General features: G+C 50.4%; 1 protein-coding gene across 2 annotated transcripts; it reads left to right on the top strand.

Annotated features, from left to right (window-relative positions):
* Positions 1–1,143: 1,143 nt before the first annotated feature.
* Positions 1,144–16,328, top strand: LACC1 (laccase domain containing 1). Of its 2 annotated transcripts, XM_060233566.1 has the most exons (6): positions 1,144–1,239; positions 3,825–4,429; positions 7,737–7,918; positions 12,044–12,209; positions 14,361–14,586; positions 16,145–16,328. In XM_060233566.1, the coding sequence occupies exons 2-6, from the start codon at positions 3,856–3,858 to the stop codon at positions 16,317–16,319; spliced, it is 1,323 nt and encodes a 440-aa protein (XP_060089549.1). In that variant the 5' UTR covers positions 1,144–1,239; positions 3,825–3,855; the 3' UTR covers positions 16,320–16,328. The 2 variants fall into 2 exon arrangements, with proteins under 2 accessions (XP_060089549.1, XP_060089550.1); XM_060233567.1 differs by lacking the exon at positions 3,825–4,429 and having other exon boundaries at positions 1,165–1,239.
* The last annotated feature ends 1,225 nt before the right edge of the window (positions 16,329–17,553 follow it).

The following is a 17,553-nucleotide window of genomic DNA, read 5'->3' as shown; positions in this document are numbered from 1 at the left end:
GCCATTGGCCATGCTGGCTGGGGCTGATGGGAGTTGTGGGCAAAAAACATCTGGAGAGCTACCGTTAGCCACCCCTGAATGGAGACCGATTCCCATAAGGTGCCATGGTGAATTCATCTGAGGCTCCAGGGGGGCTGTTGTTTTGAGGTAGAAGCACCAGATTTTCGGCATAGTATCTGGAGCCTCCCCTCAAAACACCCTCCAAGTTTCAAGAGGATTGGACCAGGGAGTCCAATTCTATGAGCCCCCAACGAAGGGGCCTCTGTCCTTCATTAGTTGCAATGGAGGGAAAGCCTTGGAAAGGAGCAGTCCGTCTAAACGTGATGGGCCAGAACTCCCTTCGGAGTTGAACCGCGCTTGTCCCACCCTTGCGCCTGGCTCCACCCCCAAAGTCTCCTGGTCCCACCCCAAAATCTCCTGGCCCCAAAGTGTCCTAACCCCACCCCCAGTGTTTCCTGGCTCCACCCCAAAGTCTCCTGGCCCCACTACTAAAGTCTCATGGCCCCACTCCCAGTGTCTCCTGGCCCCACCCCCAAAGTCTCCTGGCCCCACCCTATGTCTCCTGGCCACATCCCTAAAGTCTCCTGGCCACACCCTGTGTCTCCTGGCCCCACCCCCAGTGTTTCCTGGCCCCACACCCAAAGTCTCCTGGCTCCACTCCCAGTGTCTCCTGGCCCCACCCTGTATCTCCTGGCCACACCCCTAAAGTCTCCTGGCCCTACCCTGTGTCTCCTGGCCCCACCCCCAGTGTTTCGTGGCTCCACCCCCAGTGTTTCCTGGCTTCACCCCCAAAGTCTCCTGGCCCCACTCCCAGTGTCTCCTGGTCCCACCCCAAAGTCTCCTGGCCCCACCCCCAGTGTTTCCTGGCTCCACCCCCAGTGTTTCCTGGCTTCACCCCCAAAGTCTCCTGGCCCCACTCCCAGTGTCTCCTGGTCCCACCCCAAAGTCTCCTGGCCCCACCCCCAGTGTTTCCTGGCTCCACCCCCAAAGTCCGCAGATCTTTCTTGACGTGGACTTGGCAAGCCTGGGGGAGCCTCACAAGGTGGCGGCCGCGGCTCAGCCTTCTCCAGGCAGGCAATTGGGGACTCCCTCCCTCCCTCCTCCTCTGCCCCGAGCATCCCAAAGGAGGCCGTCTCCCGCCCCGCCCCGCCAGCTCCTCCTCCTCGCCGTGGGCGGGCCGGCCGGCGGGCCGGGGAGGGCGTCGGGGCTGCTCTTCCTGCCAGGCGGGCTCCGGAGCAGGTAAGGAAGGGGCGGCTTTTGCTCGCTCCCGCAGGCGGAGGGGGGCTGCAGTGGGGCGCGGAGGCCTCCTCCTGCTCGGGGGCTTGGAGGGGGGCCCGTGCGTGCTTGCGTCCCTCCCGGGGCTGGGGCTGCCCGGGCGCAGCTAGCGAGCCCCACTTTGCCTCTGGGGCTCCGCAGATCCGGCGCCACTCAGGCTTTTGAGCCAGGCCTGCAGCCACAGCGGGGCCTGTGTGGGCACTGCCCCATGGGTGCAGCCTGCTTTTTAGTTTTATTTCTTCCTATGGCTGAGCCAGCAAAGCGCCATCAGCGGCAGCCAGTCCTGGAAGAGCTGAGCAGGGCAGTGTGCTGCAGGAGTGGCCAAGGGTAGCTCTCCAGAAGTTTTTTGCCTACAACTCCCATCAGCCCCAGCCAGCATGGCCAGTGGCTGGGGCTGATGGGAGTTGTAGGCCAAAAACATCTGGAGAGCTACCCTTGGCCACCCCTGGTGCACTGCAGCAGCAAAAGCAGAAGGTGAAGAGGAGGAAGGTTGAGGAAGCCACGTGGAATGGGCGGGAGGGGGGACAGATGGAGCTGCTGGCTGCAAAGTGCTGGGGTGGGGGAGAGGGAGGTGGAAGGAAAACCCCCTGCTTGCATGCAAGATGCACTCCCTTCTTGAGCCCAAGATTTTAGGGTTTTCTGCCTCGACTTGGCCAATTTCAGAACCCCCAGCTTTTGCCCCTACCCTAGAAAGCTTCTGAGAAGCGGCAAAGCCCACAGTGGGTGGGAAAGGGTGCCCCCTGACTTTTTAAAAAGCCCCCCAACCTTTAAGATCCTGGCTACGGCCCTGTTTTGAACCCACGGGGGTGGGGGTGCGAATTCTGCCCATGGCTTTCGCAAGCCGGGGCCAGCAGGGGTTTTCCTAGGAGCAGCAACCCAAGAACTTTTGCCGGGTAGCAGCGGTCGCTGCAGGAGGGACTCCTCTGCGATTGCCACAGCACCTTTGCGCACCAGGAAGAAGCATTTGGAAACGATAGTCCCCAGCAGCGTTCCCTCTAAGCTGGTGTGAGCTAGCTCACCGTTTTTTTTCACCTCCGGCTCACACATTTTTGTCTGAGCTCAGGAAAAACGGTCCCAGAGCACAATAATTTATGCAGGAGCTCACAACTTGAATGCTAGTAGCTCGCAAAGTAGAATGTCTACTCATAAGACTTCAGACACCTTAGAAGGAACATTGCTCCCCAGCGATTAGGTGTACAAAAGAGAAACCTGGGACACCCTCGAAGCCATCCCTGTGGCATTCGAAAGGAAAACGGGATTCTTGCAGGTGTTTGAAAAACAATGTAAGCAGTGAGTTGGCTTCTGTGGCACTTCTTCTCTGCTGCGGCTTCCTCCCTCACCAGAAGGAATGTCTCTGAGGAAGTGTGCATGCCCACAAAAGGAAACGGGGTGTCCCTGGACTCAGACTTTGGTCTGCTGCTTCGAAACAACACGAAAAAATCCGTCACATGAGAAAGACTTCCTCTTATGGGGAATGAATATTAGTGAGTCTACGCACACATACCCCTTGATGGCGAAAGAGCTTCCTCTGGGTTTTCCCCCCTTCTTTGTTAGTCTTTCTGTGTTAGAGGACGCAAGGGCAGAAGGGAGCCAGCCGCAGGAACTAGTCCATACATTTCAACATCGAACAATTTTGTGCTAATGTCGAACTGCATTTTTGGCTCACTTATGAATTGAAATATATTCGTGAAACCGCATGACACGTGAACCCTAATTTTAGCACTGAGCAAAATCCCAACGGTTGTGGGTCGAGCAGATCTATTTCAGAAAACGATGCTGAAAAGGAGTTGTTTGAGCTCCTCCCTTCCAGCACTTCAGCCAAAAATAAAGCCTGATCAAAACGAGCGAGCAGGTCTCAGCTGTTTCAGGTAAACTCCCATGTAAAGATGCAGATTTCTCCTGCTGGGAAACCAAATGCAGCTTTTAAAAAAAAAATAACCCTTTTAGCATCATTTAATAAAATTAATCCGATTGGTACTTGTACTTATCGATTCTTCTGTCTTGTAGAAGCAGGGCAACTCTGTTGTAACTGGATTATATGTTTTAACCTCCCTGACAAAAACCGGGAAAACGTACAATATTTAGAGCCAGTTTGGTGTAGTGGTTAAGTGTGCGGACTCTTATCTGGGAGAACCGGGTTTGATTCCCCACCCCTCCACTTGCAGCTGCTGGGATGGCCTTGGGTCAGCCATAGCTCTCACAGGAGTTGCCTTTGAAAGAGCCAGTTTGGTGCAGTGGTTTAGTGAACAGACTCTTATCTGGGAGAACCGGGTTTGATTCCCCACTCCTCCACTTGCACCTGCTGGAATGGCCTTGGGTCAGCCATAGCTCTGGCAGAGGTTGTCCTTGAAAGGGCAGCTGCTGTGAGAGCCCTCTCCAGCCCCACCCACCTCACAGGGTGTCTGTTGTGAGGGGAGAAGACATAGGAGATTGTAAGCCGCTCTGAGTCTCTGATTCAGGGAGAAGGGCGGGATATAAATCTGCAATTCTTCTTCTTCTAGATGATGTGTTCTTATTCTTTCCTCTCCCCCCCCCCCCCCCGTATAAAGGCTACTTGGGCATCTTCGGATCTCTTAGAAAATGGCAAACGCGGTCTTGATAGATCTGAAGAGTGAAAGAGAAGCCCCTTGGGAAGGCTGGACCCCAGAATCCGTGATCAGGATGCTAGAAATGCTTTGGAAGGACAACGGCAGCCAGGATCCGTGGGTTTGCATTATGTGCTGCCAGAGCCTCCCCAGTGAAAGGAGCGGAGAAGACGTGTCGCACGCAGCAGTGCAGGGCTTCCACTGCCCGGAGCAAGGCTTTGAGGTCGTGTGCGCACGGAGCACTGTTGCTGCCTTGTACGCCGTTAAACAAAAGCTTGACGAAAAAGACATAAACCGGGTTCAGGTGCTCTCGCCGCCACATCGGAAAGCCTTCATGAGAGCATTTGTTGACCAGCTCTTTACGAGTGTTTATAAGTTTGAGTTTAATGACTTACCATTGCCTTTGGAAGCAGGCAGCCTCAGGCAGTCCCCAGGACCTCCGAAGGAATTTCTGCCACCTCTTACAGGCCAAGATGTGGGAAGGATCCAAAGGGAGATCAAAATGTACTTGGAAACTCTTCCCGCTCTGAAGGGGGAACTCAGAATTCTCAGATCTGAGCGGATTCCAGGTAACGCAGAAATAGATTTAACATTGTTGGTGCTCCAGCCTCTACTTCAAGTGGCCGATGTTCCCGTGTTTTGTCCGCATTCAAATACTGCAACAAATCTCTTTGTTCGCAATAGGCATGGATGACTCCTGACTTGCAAGCAAAGCGTGAGTGAAAGCTTTCTGCAGGTTCAGCACCAGCTTGCCCCATTGTCAGAATGCAAGGGCCCAGGGAAACGGGAGGAAACAGTCTCCCCACAAATCAGGATTCCACCCACCCCCTACAGAAAAGGGGGTGACTGGTTTTTTCCAGGCTCCTGCATTTGGGTGTCACCGCAAAGAGGAGTTTGATTCAAGGCTTCCTAAACCAAGAACCTTGAAAGGGAGGAGGAGATTGTGTGGATACAACCACCATCACAGTCACACAGAAGTTTGCTGCCCTGTCTGAATGTGGCTGGAGATGGACCAGTGCTGACGATGAAAGGGGAAACTGGATTCAGAATAGCAAGCTGAAGCAAAGAACTGGTGGAGTGAGAGTGATGAGATTAGGGATGGATATGAACTGAGAAACAAACAATGGTTTGAACAAGCTTCATGGTTCATTTTGAACTGGTTTGTTTGGTTGCATCGTTCCCAAACAAAAAAATGAACCAAATTTTTTCCATGGTGGTTTGTTTGGTTCGTTTGCAGTTCATTCTCCAGACAGCTTAGCACCGAATCAGTCAATTCCTAGACAACGCTGGGGGTGGACTTGTGGAGAGCCGTACAAACTCCCAAAGCAGTTGTCCATAGCTTGATTGGCAGCTCTGGGAGCCAACCACAGGTCCCCCGTTCTGTTCTGTGGGAGCAGATTAGATACCAGTGTAATACCACACCCTGACTTTGCGGCATGAAGAGAGAAGTTAGGTCAGTCGTTGCTTGCTGCATGGCTGATTTAGAGGATTCTTTGAGAGACTCTTCCCCCCCACCCCTCCCAAGTGGGTCAGTTTTTTAAACACATCTCCTGTCTGGGAAGGTGTTTCTTGCTGGGGTTTCAGGGACCGACCCTGAAGTTAGAGTTGAGCTTTCCTAGGGGCACCTGCTTTGGAGGGGGGGCTATAACTCAGACAGCCCAAATCCAATCTTTGCCAAATTTGGAGGGCTGATGGAGGAGAGCCTGCTGGAGGCTTCCTGTGAGTTTGGCATCTCTAACTCACAAGGGGGCTGTTCTGCCACTTCACGAACCATGCATTGGGTCAGGAAATCAAACCAGCCAACACATACCACCATTTTCCTGGTTCATGCCCATCCCTAGGTGAAATCACTAAGCTTTTCTTGCAGAGTTTGCAAACTAGGCACTTTTAAACTATCTATGAACTGTGTTTGCTTCAAGTCGCCTTTATCTTGGACAGATTCAGGTGGATAGTCATAGAATCATAGAGTTGGAAGAAACCTCCAGGGTCATCTAGTCCAACCCCCTGCACAATGCAGGAAACCCATAAATATCTCCCCCTAAATTCACAGGATCTTCATTGCTGTCAGATGGCCACCTAGCCTCTGTTTAAAAACCTCCAAGGAAGGAGAGCCCACCTCCTCCCGAGGAGGAAGCCTGTTCCACTGAGGAACCGCTCTAAACTCACAAACACCTCCCCCTAAAGTCACAGGATCTTCATTGCTGTCAGATGGCCCTCTAGCCTCTGTTGAAAAACCTCCAAGGAAGGAGAGCCCACCACCTCCCTTGCTGTCAGATGGCTACCTATCCTCTGTTGAAAAACCTCCAAGGAAGGAGAGCCCACCACCTTCCGAGGAAGCCTGTTAGTCATGTTAGTCTGAAACAACAGAGCTAAGTTTGAGTCCAGTGGCATTTTTAAGATCAGCAAAGCTTAGTTCTGGGTACACATGAAAGCTTCTACCCAGAATTGAACTTTGTTGGTCTTAAAGGTGCCACTGGACTCCAACTTCGTTCTTTATTTTAGTTAGTTGACACAGTTACAGAAAAAGTTAAATTGCTTTTTAATAGAGGCTAAAAGTTGAGATTGGCCCTCTTTGCTTCATCAGATGTATCATGTACATATTTGCTGATAGGCTTATTCACACACGTTGCTTATTGCATATTTAGTTATAAACCAGACTATTGCTTGCTATAATATGATTAAACGATGGTAGGCACTTTGATCATTTGAGTATTTATCTTCACAGTAATTGTAGGGCCTACGCTTTCTTCTGTCTTGCACTTCTGTCTTGGATGTGGGAGGGAATCTCTTGCTGCTTGAATTTCCTTTCAAACAGTTGCTAAATGACATCAGCTTAGTTCTTAAACACTTTAAATGATAAGAACAGCGAATGTGCATTCAAGGCAGGCATGCTTTCCTTCGATCTGCCCACCACATTCCATGTCACTAGCAAATTCTGTAACTTATCCACACAAACAAAGCCAGACAGTGGTGAGGGCTGGGGGAGGTTTTAAGCTTAAAAACTGGAGTTCTTCAAGAGTTGATTTTTGTAAAAAAATCGTATGCTGGTGGTAGTAACATCAGAAGTTCCAGAGTTGCGGTGGGCAACAGTAGCAGATTCCCAGTTTTTTGCTTATCAGAATAGTTCTTTTCAGAACCTTGTGGATTATTATATCACATGACTCCATGTGTGTAGTTTGGATATTAATGAACAGTTCTGCTATATGGACATTGATTTATATTTAAAGAAGGACTGTATTCTTCTTAAAGAATGTAGTCACAGATTTGTATTTATCTACACCAGCCGGTTTGGTGTAGTGGTTAAGTGTGCGGACTCTTATCTGGGAGAACTGGGTTTGATTCCCCACTCCTCCACTTGCACCTGCTGGAATGGCCTTGGGTCAGCCATAGCTCTGGCAAAGGTTGTCCTTGAAAGGGCAGCTGCTGTGAGAGCCCTCTCCAGCCCCACCCACCTCACAGGGTGTCTGTTGTGGGGGAGGAAGATAAAGGAGATTGTGAGCCGCTCTGAGACTCTTCGGAGTGGAGGGCGGGATATAAATCCAATATCATCATCATCATCATCATCATCTTCTTCTTCTTCTTCTTCTTCTTCTTCTTCTTCTTCTTCTTCTTCTTCTTCTTCTTCTTCTTCTTCTTCTTCTTCTTCTTCTTCTTCTTCTTCTTCTTCTTCTTCTTCTTCTTCTTCTTCTTCTTCTTCTTCTTCTTCTTCTTCTTCTTCTTCTTCTTCTTCTTCTTCTTCTTCTTCTTCTTCTAGATTCATATAACAGAAACAATTTGATAAAACTTTGTATGTTGATGCCGTATTCCAGCTTGGTTCTCACAGAGTTCCAGTATAACATCAGGCCAGTACGTGACTGCTTTTTCCCCCCCTCCCAGATGATCTCTTCCTGCATGGGTTCACTACAAGAGCAGGCGGCATCTCCTATATCCCAACTCTGAGCGCCTTCAACCTCTTCAGTAGTTCCAAGAGGCGCGACCCTCCAGTTGTGGTGCAGGAGAACCTTCGAAGACTTGCTGTCGCTGCTGGATTCGACCCACAGACCTATCATAGCATTAAGGTAAAACAAAGAGTATGATCTGCGCGCTTTTTAAAAGACTTGGGCACCCTTTTGGGATCTGGAATGGCTGGCCTGGCCCTGGCCTTGGTTGAGAGCCCAACTGAGGGCAGGAGTTGAGGACTTTAGAGCTTGTCCTGCCTTCGTGAGACAGCAGACCCCAGGGGCTGTGGGTGTTCTTCCTGCTGACTTGGAGAGCCTCTGCCGGTGCTCTTGTTCCCGAAGGCAACAGGCATCCCTTCTGCGGCTTGTTTTTATTTGATGTGGTTTTAAATTGATGCTGTGTACTGCATTGAGTAATTACAAAAGGGTAGGTAAATAATCCGAGTGCAGTAGTGCCCTAGAGACCAACTGGATTTTTGGGATATAAGTTTCTGTTAAACTTTAAAAGACAACTCCCCCCCCCACACACACACATGCTCAAGAAGAGAAAATAGAAAATAGGGGAGGGACGGTGGCTCAGTGGTAGAGCATCTGCTTGGGAAGCAGAAGGTCCTAGGTTCAATCCCCGGCATCTCCAAAAAAAGGTCCAGGCAAATAGGTGTGAAAACCTCAGCTTGAGACCCTGGAGAGCCGCTGCCAGTCTGAGAAGACAATACTGACTTTGATGGACCAAGGGTCTGATTCAGTATAAGGCAGCTTCATATGTTCAGAGGAAGTTTTTTTTCAGTTCTCCCTCCAAATGTCCCATTTTGTCCAGTAGAAAAAAATTGAAAAAATCCCCAGACTTTTCCATACTACATATTTTGAGTGTGAAAAACTTTGTCTTAAGCATTTTACTCATTCTGAAAGGAGGAATATCTTGTATAGGAGTTTTTAATGCTCTTCCAAATTTTCCAGTTTTTCTACCAGAAAGACTGACAAAAGCTCCTCAGGAAAAATGGATTTTTGGAGGTGTGGGGTTTTAAAATATTGTTTCATGGGCCTTTGCACATCTTTAGTGGCCACTAGCCATGGGAACTAAAGGATACCTCCAGACTCAGAGAAAGAAAACTTCTGCAACCCAGTTCTGGGAGGCAACATGCCTCTGTGCCCTGTCTGTTTGGCCCTGCAGGGCAACTGGCTGGCCAGTGTGTGGAAGAGGAGGCTGGACTAGAGGGACCTTCACGGGTCTGTTCCAGCAGGCTCTTTGGAGCCGTGATCTCTGATTTCCCCCAGATTTGCTTTCCTGTAGTTCTGTTCTATATTCTGTTCTGTTGCCTCTTTGGGCCACATAATTGGTCCTTTGCTTAAACCTGAAGCTCGGCATGCCCCTTTTCGTTTGGGTCTCCTTCAGTCATCCATCGCGCCAGGGGACGAGTGATATGGAAGTATGGCCACGTTCTGTTGCCGTTTGGTTTCCAATGAAAGACTCAAAACAATGCTGTCGCTCAGTTCAAGAAAGCCAGTTATCCTTGATGGGGCCTGGAGGAAATAGTTAGGAACAAAAGTATGCTCTGTTGTATTCCGTTCTGTCGCAACCCTGGCATCCACCTGTGTGAGGCAAGAGGATAGTCTACTGCGGCTGCCAAGGAAGAGCTTGCCACCAGGGCGTTCCGTAGGTTCCGGCCTAAAGAAAAATGATCCACACGCATGCACACGCCTGCCCAAATCTGCCCAGTTTAAAGAGGGAATACAGTTAATCAAGAGGAGGGCAGCTAAGTCTGAGGGACCTACAGAATTCAGTGCTGAAAACATTCTCTTAGTAAAGCAATATGGAAGTTTTTGAGGCACGGGGCACCGTTTGCAAAGAGCAGGCAGGGAGCTGGTTCTTTGTTCTGCGTACTGTGCTATTGCATCGTTGTGGACAAGAATTGCTGAGAGCGGCAGCGGGTTAATCCCACAACATTTGGCACCAACAAACAGTGCAGATACTTCATGGGGAAGAGATGTGTTGGCATTACTGAAGGAGCCACAAATCTTCAGGTCTTCTGGCAAGAAGCAGTAAAGGAGGCAACAGAGATTGTGAGGAGAAACCTGAGGGCAGGGCCACTCCGCAGGGGAGCAAATGGAGTCATGCCCCAGCATGCTCTGCCTATCCCTTGTGCCCTTCCCCAGGGCATCTTTCCTCCTTCCTTGTTGCCAGTTCAGAGCGTGGCATGCTAGAGCTATTGCAGGCTTGCCTTTGTGGAGCTCCTCTCAGCATCCCACCCCATGGCAGTTGACTGGGTCCTGACTGCCATTGAGCATTTCTTCTTGAGGAGGGACGGTGGCTCAGTGGTAGAGCATCTGCTTGGTAAGCAGAAGGTCCCGGGTTCAATACCTGGCATCTCCAACTAAAAGGGTCCAGGCAAATAGGTGTGAAAAACTTTCGCTTGAGACCCTGGAGAGCCATGAATGGGGCTGTGGCTCCGTGGTAGAGCATCTGCTTGGTAAGCAGAAGGTCCCAGGTTCAATCCCTGGCATCTCCAACTAAAAGGGTCCAGGCAAATAGGTGTGAAAAACCTTAGCTTGAAACCCTGGAGAGCCATGAATGGGGCTGTGGCTCCGTGGTAGAGCATCTGCTTGGTAAGCAGAAGGTCCCAGGTTCAATCCCCGGCATCTCCAACTCAAAAGGGTCCAGGCAAATAGGTGTGGAAAACCTTAGCTTGAGACCCTGGAGAGCCATGAATGGGGCTGTGGCTCAGTGGTAGAGCATCTGCTTGGTAAGCAGAAGGTCCCAGGTTCAATCCCCGGCATCTCCAACTCAAAAGGGTCCAGGCAAATAGGTGTGGAAAACCTTAGCTTGAGACCCTGGAGAGCCATGAATGGGGCTGTGGCTCAGTGGTAGAGCATCTGCTTGGTAAGCAGAAGGTCCCAGATTCAATCCCCGGCATCTCCAACTAAAAAGGGTCCAGGCAAATAGGTGTGAAAAACTTCAGTTTAAGACCCTGGAGAGCCGCTGCCAGTCTGAGTAGACGAGACTGACTTTGATGGACCCAGGAGGGTCTGATTCAGTAGGAGGCAGCTTCATATGGGGAGAGACAGTGGCTCAGTGGTAGAGCATCTGCTTGGTAAGCAGAAGGTCCCAGATTCAATCCCCGGCATCTCCAACCAAAAAGGCTCCAGTCAAATAGGCATGGAAAAACCTCTGTGTGAGACCCTGGAGAGCTGCTGCCAGTCTGAGTAGACAATACTGACTTTGATGGACCCAGGAGGGTCTGATTCAGTAGAAGGCAGCGTCATATGTTTAACACCCTGGAAGGGTCCCCTAGGTGGGACTTTATTGCCTGCTGCTCTGGGAAGCTCTGCTTTTTAAAGTATTGAAAACATTTATTAGCTGCCTTTCTTCCTTATAGAGCTCGAGTCGGCTTACAACAGACATAGAATACATCAAATAAATACATCAAAAGAAACATAAACCCTAGTGTTTAGGGCTGCTAGTAAACTTAGCCAGAGGTGGTCCTAAATAAAACTATCGTTGCCCGTCCTGTAAAGATCGAAAGGGAGGGGCCTAGGCACCCTCTCTGTGCTGCGTGAGGCAGAGTGCTACATGGGGCTGCCTCTGTGCCGAACCCGGAGGTTGCAGCTGGTGCAGAATGCGGCGGCTAGGCTGATATTGGGGCTCCCGAAATGGGAGCACATACAGCCGGGGCTACGCGAACTGCACTGGTTGCCAGTTACTTACCGGGTTCGTTACAAAGTGCTGGTTATTACCTTTAAAGCCCTATATGGCCGAGGACCTGCCTACCTAAGGGACCGTCTCTCCCCATACGAACCCCAGAGAGCACTGAGGTCAGCAGGGAAGAACAAGCTGACTATCCCTGGACCAAAGGAGGCCAAACTTCAAAACACTCGTACACGGGCCTTCTCCATCGCAGCTCCACACCTATGGAAGCAGCTCCCGGAAGAAGTGCGAGCCCCGCGGTGCCTTGACCAGTTCCGCAGGGCCTGCAAGACCACCCTTTTCAGGATGGCCTTTGTTGACTGAGAGACTGCTGTTGGGTGACTTCGCTAACATCATTTAGAAATGGGATTAGCGCCTGGAAATTTGTATTGTATTGGTTAACTGGAACGTTTTAAAGTTAAATGTGTTTTTAAACTTTGTATAATTTTATGAAAATGTTGTTAGCCGCCCTGAGCCCGCTTTGGCGGGGAGGGCGGGATATAAATAAAATTTTATTATTTATTATTATTATTATATACTAAACCTCAGCTTGGTCTCTGCAGGTCAACCACGCCAGTGACGTTTGGGTCATGGGAAAGGCGCAGCCGGAGAGCTATGATGGGATCGTAACGAACCAGACAGGGGTGGTCATCGCAGCTCCTGGAGCTGACTGCATCCCGGTGCTTTTCGCAGATCCTGTCAGAAAAGCCTGCGGCGCTGCTCATTCAGGTAACACGACTTGGTCATGCAAAGGGTCACTGTTGCACCTGTCCTTGGTTTGTGTCTCCAGCGATAGCGCTGGAGGCCCCTTCCTGTCAAATGTTGCATTCTCTGTCCTGTTTTCCGCTGACCGATTTCCCCCATTCCTCTGCTCCCACTGCCGACCCCTCTCCTCATGCTGTCCTCTGTCTCCAGCATCGGCGCTCCGGGGACCCCTTCGGGGGTCAGCAGGAGGGGGAAGGCAAAGCAGCGCCGTTGGAAACCCTTTCCTTCGGCAGAGATTTCTCCCGGGATCTATGCAGAGGAGGACTCTGGCACCAGGACACTTGCCCTTATCCCTTCCCGCAGCTGGTAGCAGCTCTGCTGGACGGCCTGACCCCTTCTTGGCTGCATTTCAGTCTGAAGACCATGGTCTTACGGCCTCCTAGCAGCTAAATTTTATCTTTAACAATAGGGCTAATGGAAGCTCTTCCAAACCCCGTTGAAGTCCCTGCAGCAGGCATCAGGCGCTTGCTTCAAACTCACCCAGTGAGTTTCCAGGGCTGAAAAAAAAAACACCCTGCTTGGGCTGGATCGTGTCCTCTGTTTTAACCGATTAATCGAGGAACCAAAGGCATGCTAGGGGCCATCTCTGGGGGGAGTTACGAAAGGACCTGCAAGAACAAAGACAGAAGACTCTGTGCAAACCTTTCTCTCCATCTAGCTGGACTGTGTGTGGGTGGGGGGAGGCGGAGCCCAGTGCATGTAGGGGCCCCCATCCGACCAGGCAGTCACCTGTGCTTCTTTTCACAGCAAGCCTGTGGCAATGCTCACGGACACCAGTGGGGCAAAAGGAAGCAGGGCCAGGCCGCTCCCCATGAAGCCCCTCTTAGACTCACCCACCCAGATTCAAGCCCAGGAGCACCTGGGAGACCCACGAGATTTTCAGGGTAGAAGCTTTCAACAGCCAGATAACTGATGGAGGGAGCTTGAACTCTCCAAGGCTCCTGCTCTGGAAATCTGGTGGGTCTCTCCTGGGCTTGAGTTGAGCTGTTCCCCTGTGGATCAACAAGGCTCCCCAGCTGAAAGCACGCACCCAGGAGTCTTTACTGGGCAGACGTGTGATCCCCACCCCCACCATCTGCTCTGCCCGTAAACTGTAATCTCATGTCCAATTCTATATGCTTAGAGATGGACAATGTCTGGAAATTATGACATTGTGACTAGGGATGGACACAAACTGGTTCAATAGCCAAAATTTGGGCCGAATATGGCCTTGTTCTTACGTGCTTACGTCTTTCTATAATGACAAACAATAGCCCCACCCCACCCCCGGGCCCCTCCCTTCTGCCTTATTCTGCTTTTTTCTGCCTCTCCCCAGGGCTGGGAGAGAGGGGAAGCCGAACTTGCCAGACTGGTTCGGTGTGGGTGAAGCCTCTTTGGGTTGGTTCATGAGCCACCCTGAACCAAGCTGCCCTTTGTAGGTTTGTGCCCAGGCCTAGGGACAAGAAAGGGATGGCGGTTTTTAAAAAAATGGCAAAACAGCAAAATATATACAATATATGCTTTCTTACGGAGCATAACAATATCGCTTACCGCTTTAACAATATCAAATATCATTTAGGATATGAAATTGCACTGTGTGGCATACTTATGAAATTTAGGGGTAGAAGCGCCTTCGTTTTCTGCAAGCAAAATTGCAAATTTAACCGTTTTGATTGGGAGGGAAAGGCAGCTGAGCAGGGAGAGACAGAAAAAAGTCAGATAAGGAGGGGAGAGGATCCTGGAAGGGTTTGGGGTGGCATTTCCCTCCCCCTGGGCGTTCCTGGCAGGTTATTCTTTGCCATTATGTAGTGATGAAGGCATTTTCATGGGACCCATTTTGAGCGAGTGAAACCTTGTCTTGAAAGCCATTACTCCGATTTCACAAGAAAATGTTTCACAGGAGATTTTTTTAGTGCTCCTCGAAAATTCCTAATTTATTTACACTGAAAACATTAAATAAAAACCTGAGGAGGGGGTGGAGAAAAACTGTGTTTTAATTTTGAGGCCTTCACATCTCTTTGCTGAAATCCACTAGAGATATATATTTACCTTAAACAGAGGACACCGTGTGTGAGCTTGTGCTTGGTTTTTGAACCCTAAAACCTCCCCAGATTCCTTTTCTCCCCCGCTTCTCAGGTTGGCAAGGCACGTTGCTTGGTGTGTCCATGGCTACTGTGAACGCCATGGCGACGGAATACGGCTGTCGCGTGGAAGATATACTCGTCGTATTAGGGCCATCGGTTGGACCTTGTTGCTTTACGCTACCTCAAGAATCGGCAGAGCAATTTCATAGGATCGATCCAAAATGTGTAAGGCATTTGGAATCCTCCAGACCCTCCGTTGACATCAGAAGAGCAACACGGTAAGTGGGACTTTCATGAGAGCACAGCTTCTTAGTCCAAGTGCTGTCCAATGTGGGCAGTGCCAAACCTGCGGAGGGCAGTTTTAGAGGCGTCCTTCCCTAGTTGACTCTGCTGAGGGGAGACAGTGCTGCCTGGTGGTGGGGAATTCTGGCAGCTTCTGGTGGGGGAAGACATCGAGAGATGTCTTTTAGTCCTCGGTTTCCTCTTAGCCCCTTAGCCTGACTGAACAAAACCAGTCAGATTTACCATTTAGGTATAAGGTTATGGCTGTGGAGACATATTCTTGTGTGCTGCTCCTCCCCCCACCCAGGGATGGACGCACCAGAGCATGAGTATCTGGAGGCAGCAGCGGTAGAAGACCTGGCTTTGTATTGATACGTTGCCTGTTTTCTCACAATTTTCAGGAGCTTGAGTCTTGTGACACCTTTAAGACCAAAAAAACTGATACTGAGAATGGAGCTTTGTCAGTCTTTCCAGGTGTCCCTGGACTCAAATTTTGTTCTGCTGCTTCATGCCAACAGGGCTTCTCACCTACCTTCTGTGATCACGGCTTATAGTCCAGTGAACGCCGTACAGAGAAAGGGGCAGGGTCTTGGTGAGCTGGGCTAGTGGGCTCGGAGGCGTTTGAGGGTCACCCCCCCCCCGCCCCGGACACGGTATTAGCCATCTGGTGGAGCAAGAGAGTGAAAATGGCTCCTGACCGTTCGCAGGATTATGAAGCCTACAGGCTGAGGGCCTCCCCAGCAATTGTATCCGTGAGGGAGAGGGAATGTGGGAGTCCCACCCACCCCCTTCCAGGATTCTGGAAGCTCTGTGGGGTTTGGCAGGCCAATCTTCCTGTCCCCTTCCTTTCGTTTACTCTTCAGATGGTGCTAAACTGTTCTCCCAGAGATGACTTTTTTTATTACCAAGCTCTTCTGGGGACAGATGTGTTCCTTTTGTTTCTCACTTCTGGCGTAGTTCTTGAACTCTCTTTAATCCTTCTTGGAGCTCCTTCGGGTGTGGAGTGACCTCAGCACCCTCTCAGCTGGGGTTCTGGATTGTCCCTCTTCTCAACAGGGCAGCGTACTGACACCACTTTTCTTTCTGGCAGCTTTTTTTGTAGACCCTCAGAGAGTTTTCATGTAGGAGAATGTAATGTAATGTAAAATTTTATTTATATCCCGCCCTCCCCCGCCGAAGCAGGCTCAGGGCGGCTAACAACACTTCAAGTAAACAATACAAGCTTTCCCAAGGTTTCAAGTTATAAAACACTGAGCAGGATATGCAAGTTATAAAACACTGAGCAGGATAGGCATGAAAGTGAAATCTTGTCCTGGAAAGCCAATGCTGCCTAGTGGTTAGAGTACCGAGGCAACCTGTTTTTAGATCCTCACTGCGCCTGGATGACTCGGGACCAATCACATCGGTGGCATAATCTAACTCACAGGGTTGTTTGAATAAAATGTGTGTCCTTTCGAGTTCCCTAAAGGAAGGAGGGAGTCACAGATGGGATATACCGCTTCTGTCATAACCATCTAATATCACAGATCATTTTCTCTTCCTCTCCCCTCAAAGAGCTCTTCTGGAAGCCGGAGGAATTCTGCCTCAGAACATTCAAGACGATTCCGTGATGGACCCAAGCCAAAACTTCACGCTCTGTACCGCCTGCCACCCTGAGCAGTTCTACTCTCACATACGTGACGGTGAAAACTTTGGGACACAGATTGGCTTCATAGCCATTAAAGACTGACTTTTCTGAGTCTCCTGGCGTGTTAATCTGCAGGGATGGTGGTGGCTGATTCCACGAGCAGGGTTCTTCTGATGACTGCCCATAGTTCCCAGTAAAAATCCTTAGCTGATCTTACAGCGTATAACAGTCTGAGGAAACAACAGTTCCTCTAGCTGCAGAAAGGCCCTTAGGCTAAAGCAGCGACAGACCACCCAGCATACAGAACTAGGAACAATCCGGGGCTTCAGCATGTCTCTTTTGCTTCTCAGCAAATCGGTTCTGCCACGAACACACACAAAGTTTGCTTCTCAGCAAGTGACAAAGGCCAGTTCTGTGAAGAACATGAATGTGTACATAGAGCCACTGTGCTGTAGTGGTTAAGAGTGTTGGACTAGTATCTGGGACACCCAGGTTCAGATTCCCCACTCATGCCATGGAAGCTCGCTGGGCGACCTTGGGTCAGTCACACGCTCTCAGCGTGACCTACCTTACAGGGTTGTTGGGCGGATAAAGCGGAGGAGAAGGGAATAACGTCAGCCGCTTTGGGTTCCCGCTGAGGAGAATTGTGGGGTACAAAGGAAGTAAAGTACAGAGAAGGTGGAACTTTCAACAGGCTTCACCTGAGACTTGTTCTGGTGAAAGAAAAAAGCCTTTCCCCCAAAGCTAGTTTATATTCAGAGTCAGCACAATGGCGTTTGTGTGTTTTCCCAGTTGTCCCCTGCCAGTTCACTTCCATGCACCTGCTGGCGTGCGCTCTTGCATGCAATGAGTGCTGCTGTCCCAGGAAGTGAATCTCAGAGGGACCCACTGGCATGTGGAGATAAGCTTCTCCCAGGCCCCTTCCTGTGCCCCCTGCGGTCAGCTTTGAAGGGGACACCCTTCCCCCCCCTCCCCCCATCAGTAGTCAGCAACCACCTCTTGCCCAGGTTTGGAGTAGCTGCTACTTTGCGATCAGACTACAGTAATGCACTCTACATGGGCCTGCTCTTGAGGTCACCTCAGAAACTCCAGTTCATAGGGAATGCCAGCTGTGGGGTGGGGAGATGCATATTACACCCAGCCTGCAGTTGCTACGTTGGTTACTGGTCCGTTCCTGGGTTCAGTTCAGGCTCCTGGATGTCACGTACGAAGCCCTTCAAGGACTCGCGTTCCCGCAACACTGGCTCTCCTCCACAGGCCTTCTGAAGACGCCACCCTGCAAATGGGTAAGCTTGGCAACTGCTGGTGCGGGTGCCTTCTCTGTGCACTCCCTTTA

This window comes from Heteronotia binoei, chromosome 3 (genome assembly GCF_032191835.1).
Source record: "Heteronotia binoei isolate CCM8104 ecotype False Entrance Well chromosome 3, APGP_CSIRO_Hbin_v1, whole genome shotgun sequence".
Classification (NCBI taxonomy): Eukaryota; Metazoa; Chordata; class Lepidosauria; order Squamata; family Gekkonidae; genus Heteronotia; species Heteronotia binoei.
The sequence above is the reverse complement of the archived record's forward strand: the minus strand, read 5'-3'. Positions and strand labels throughout refer to the sequence as shown.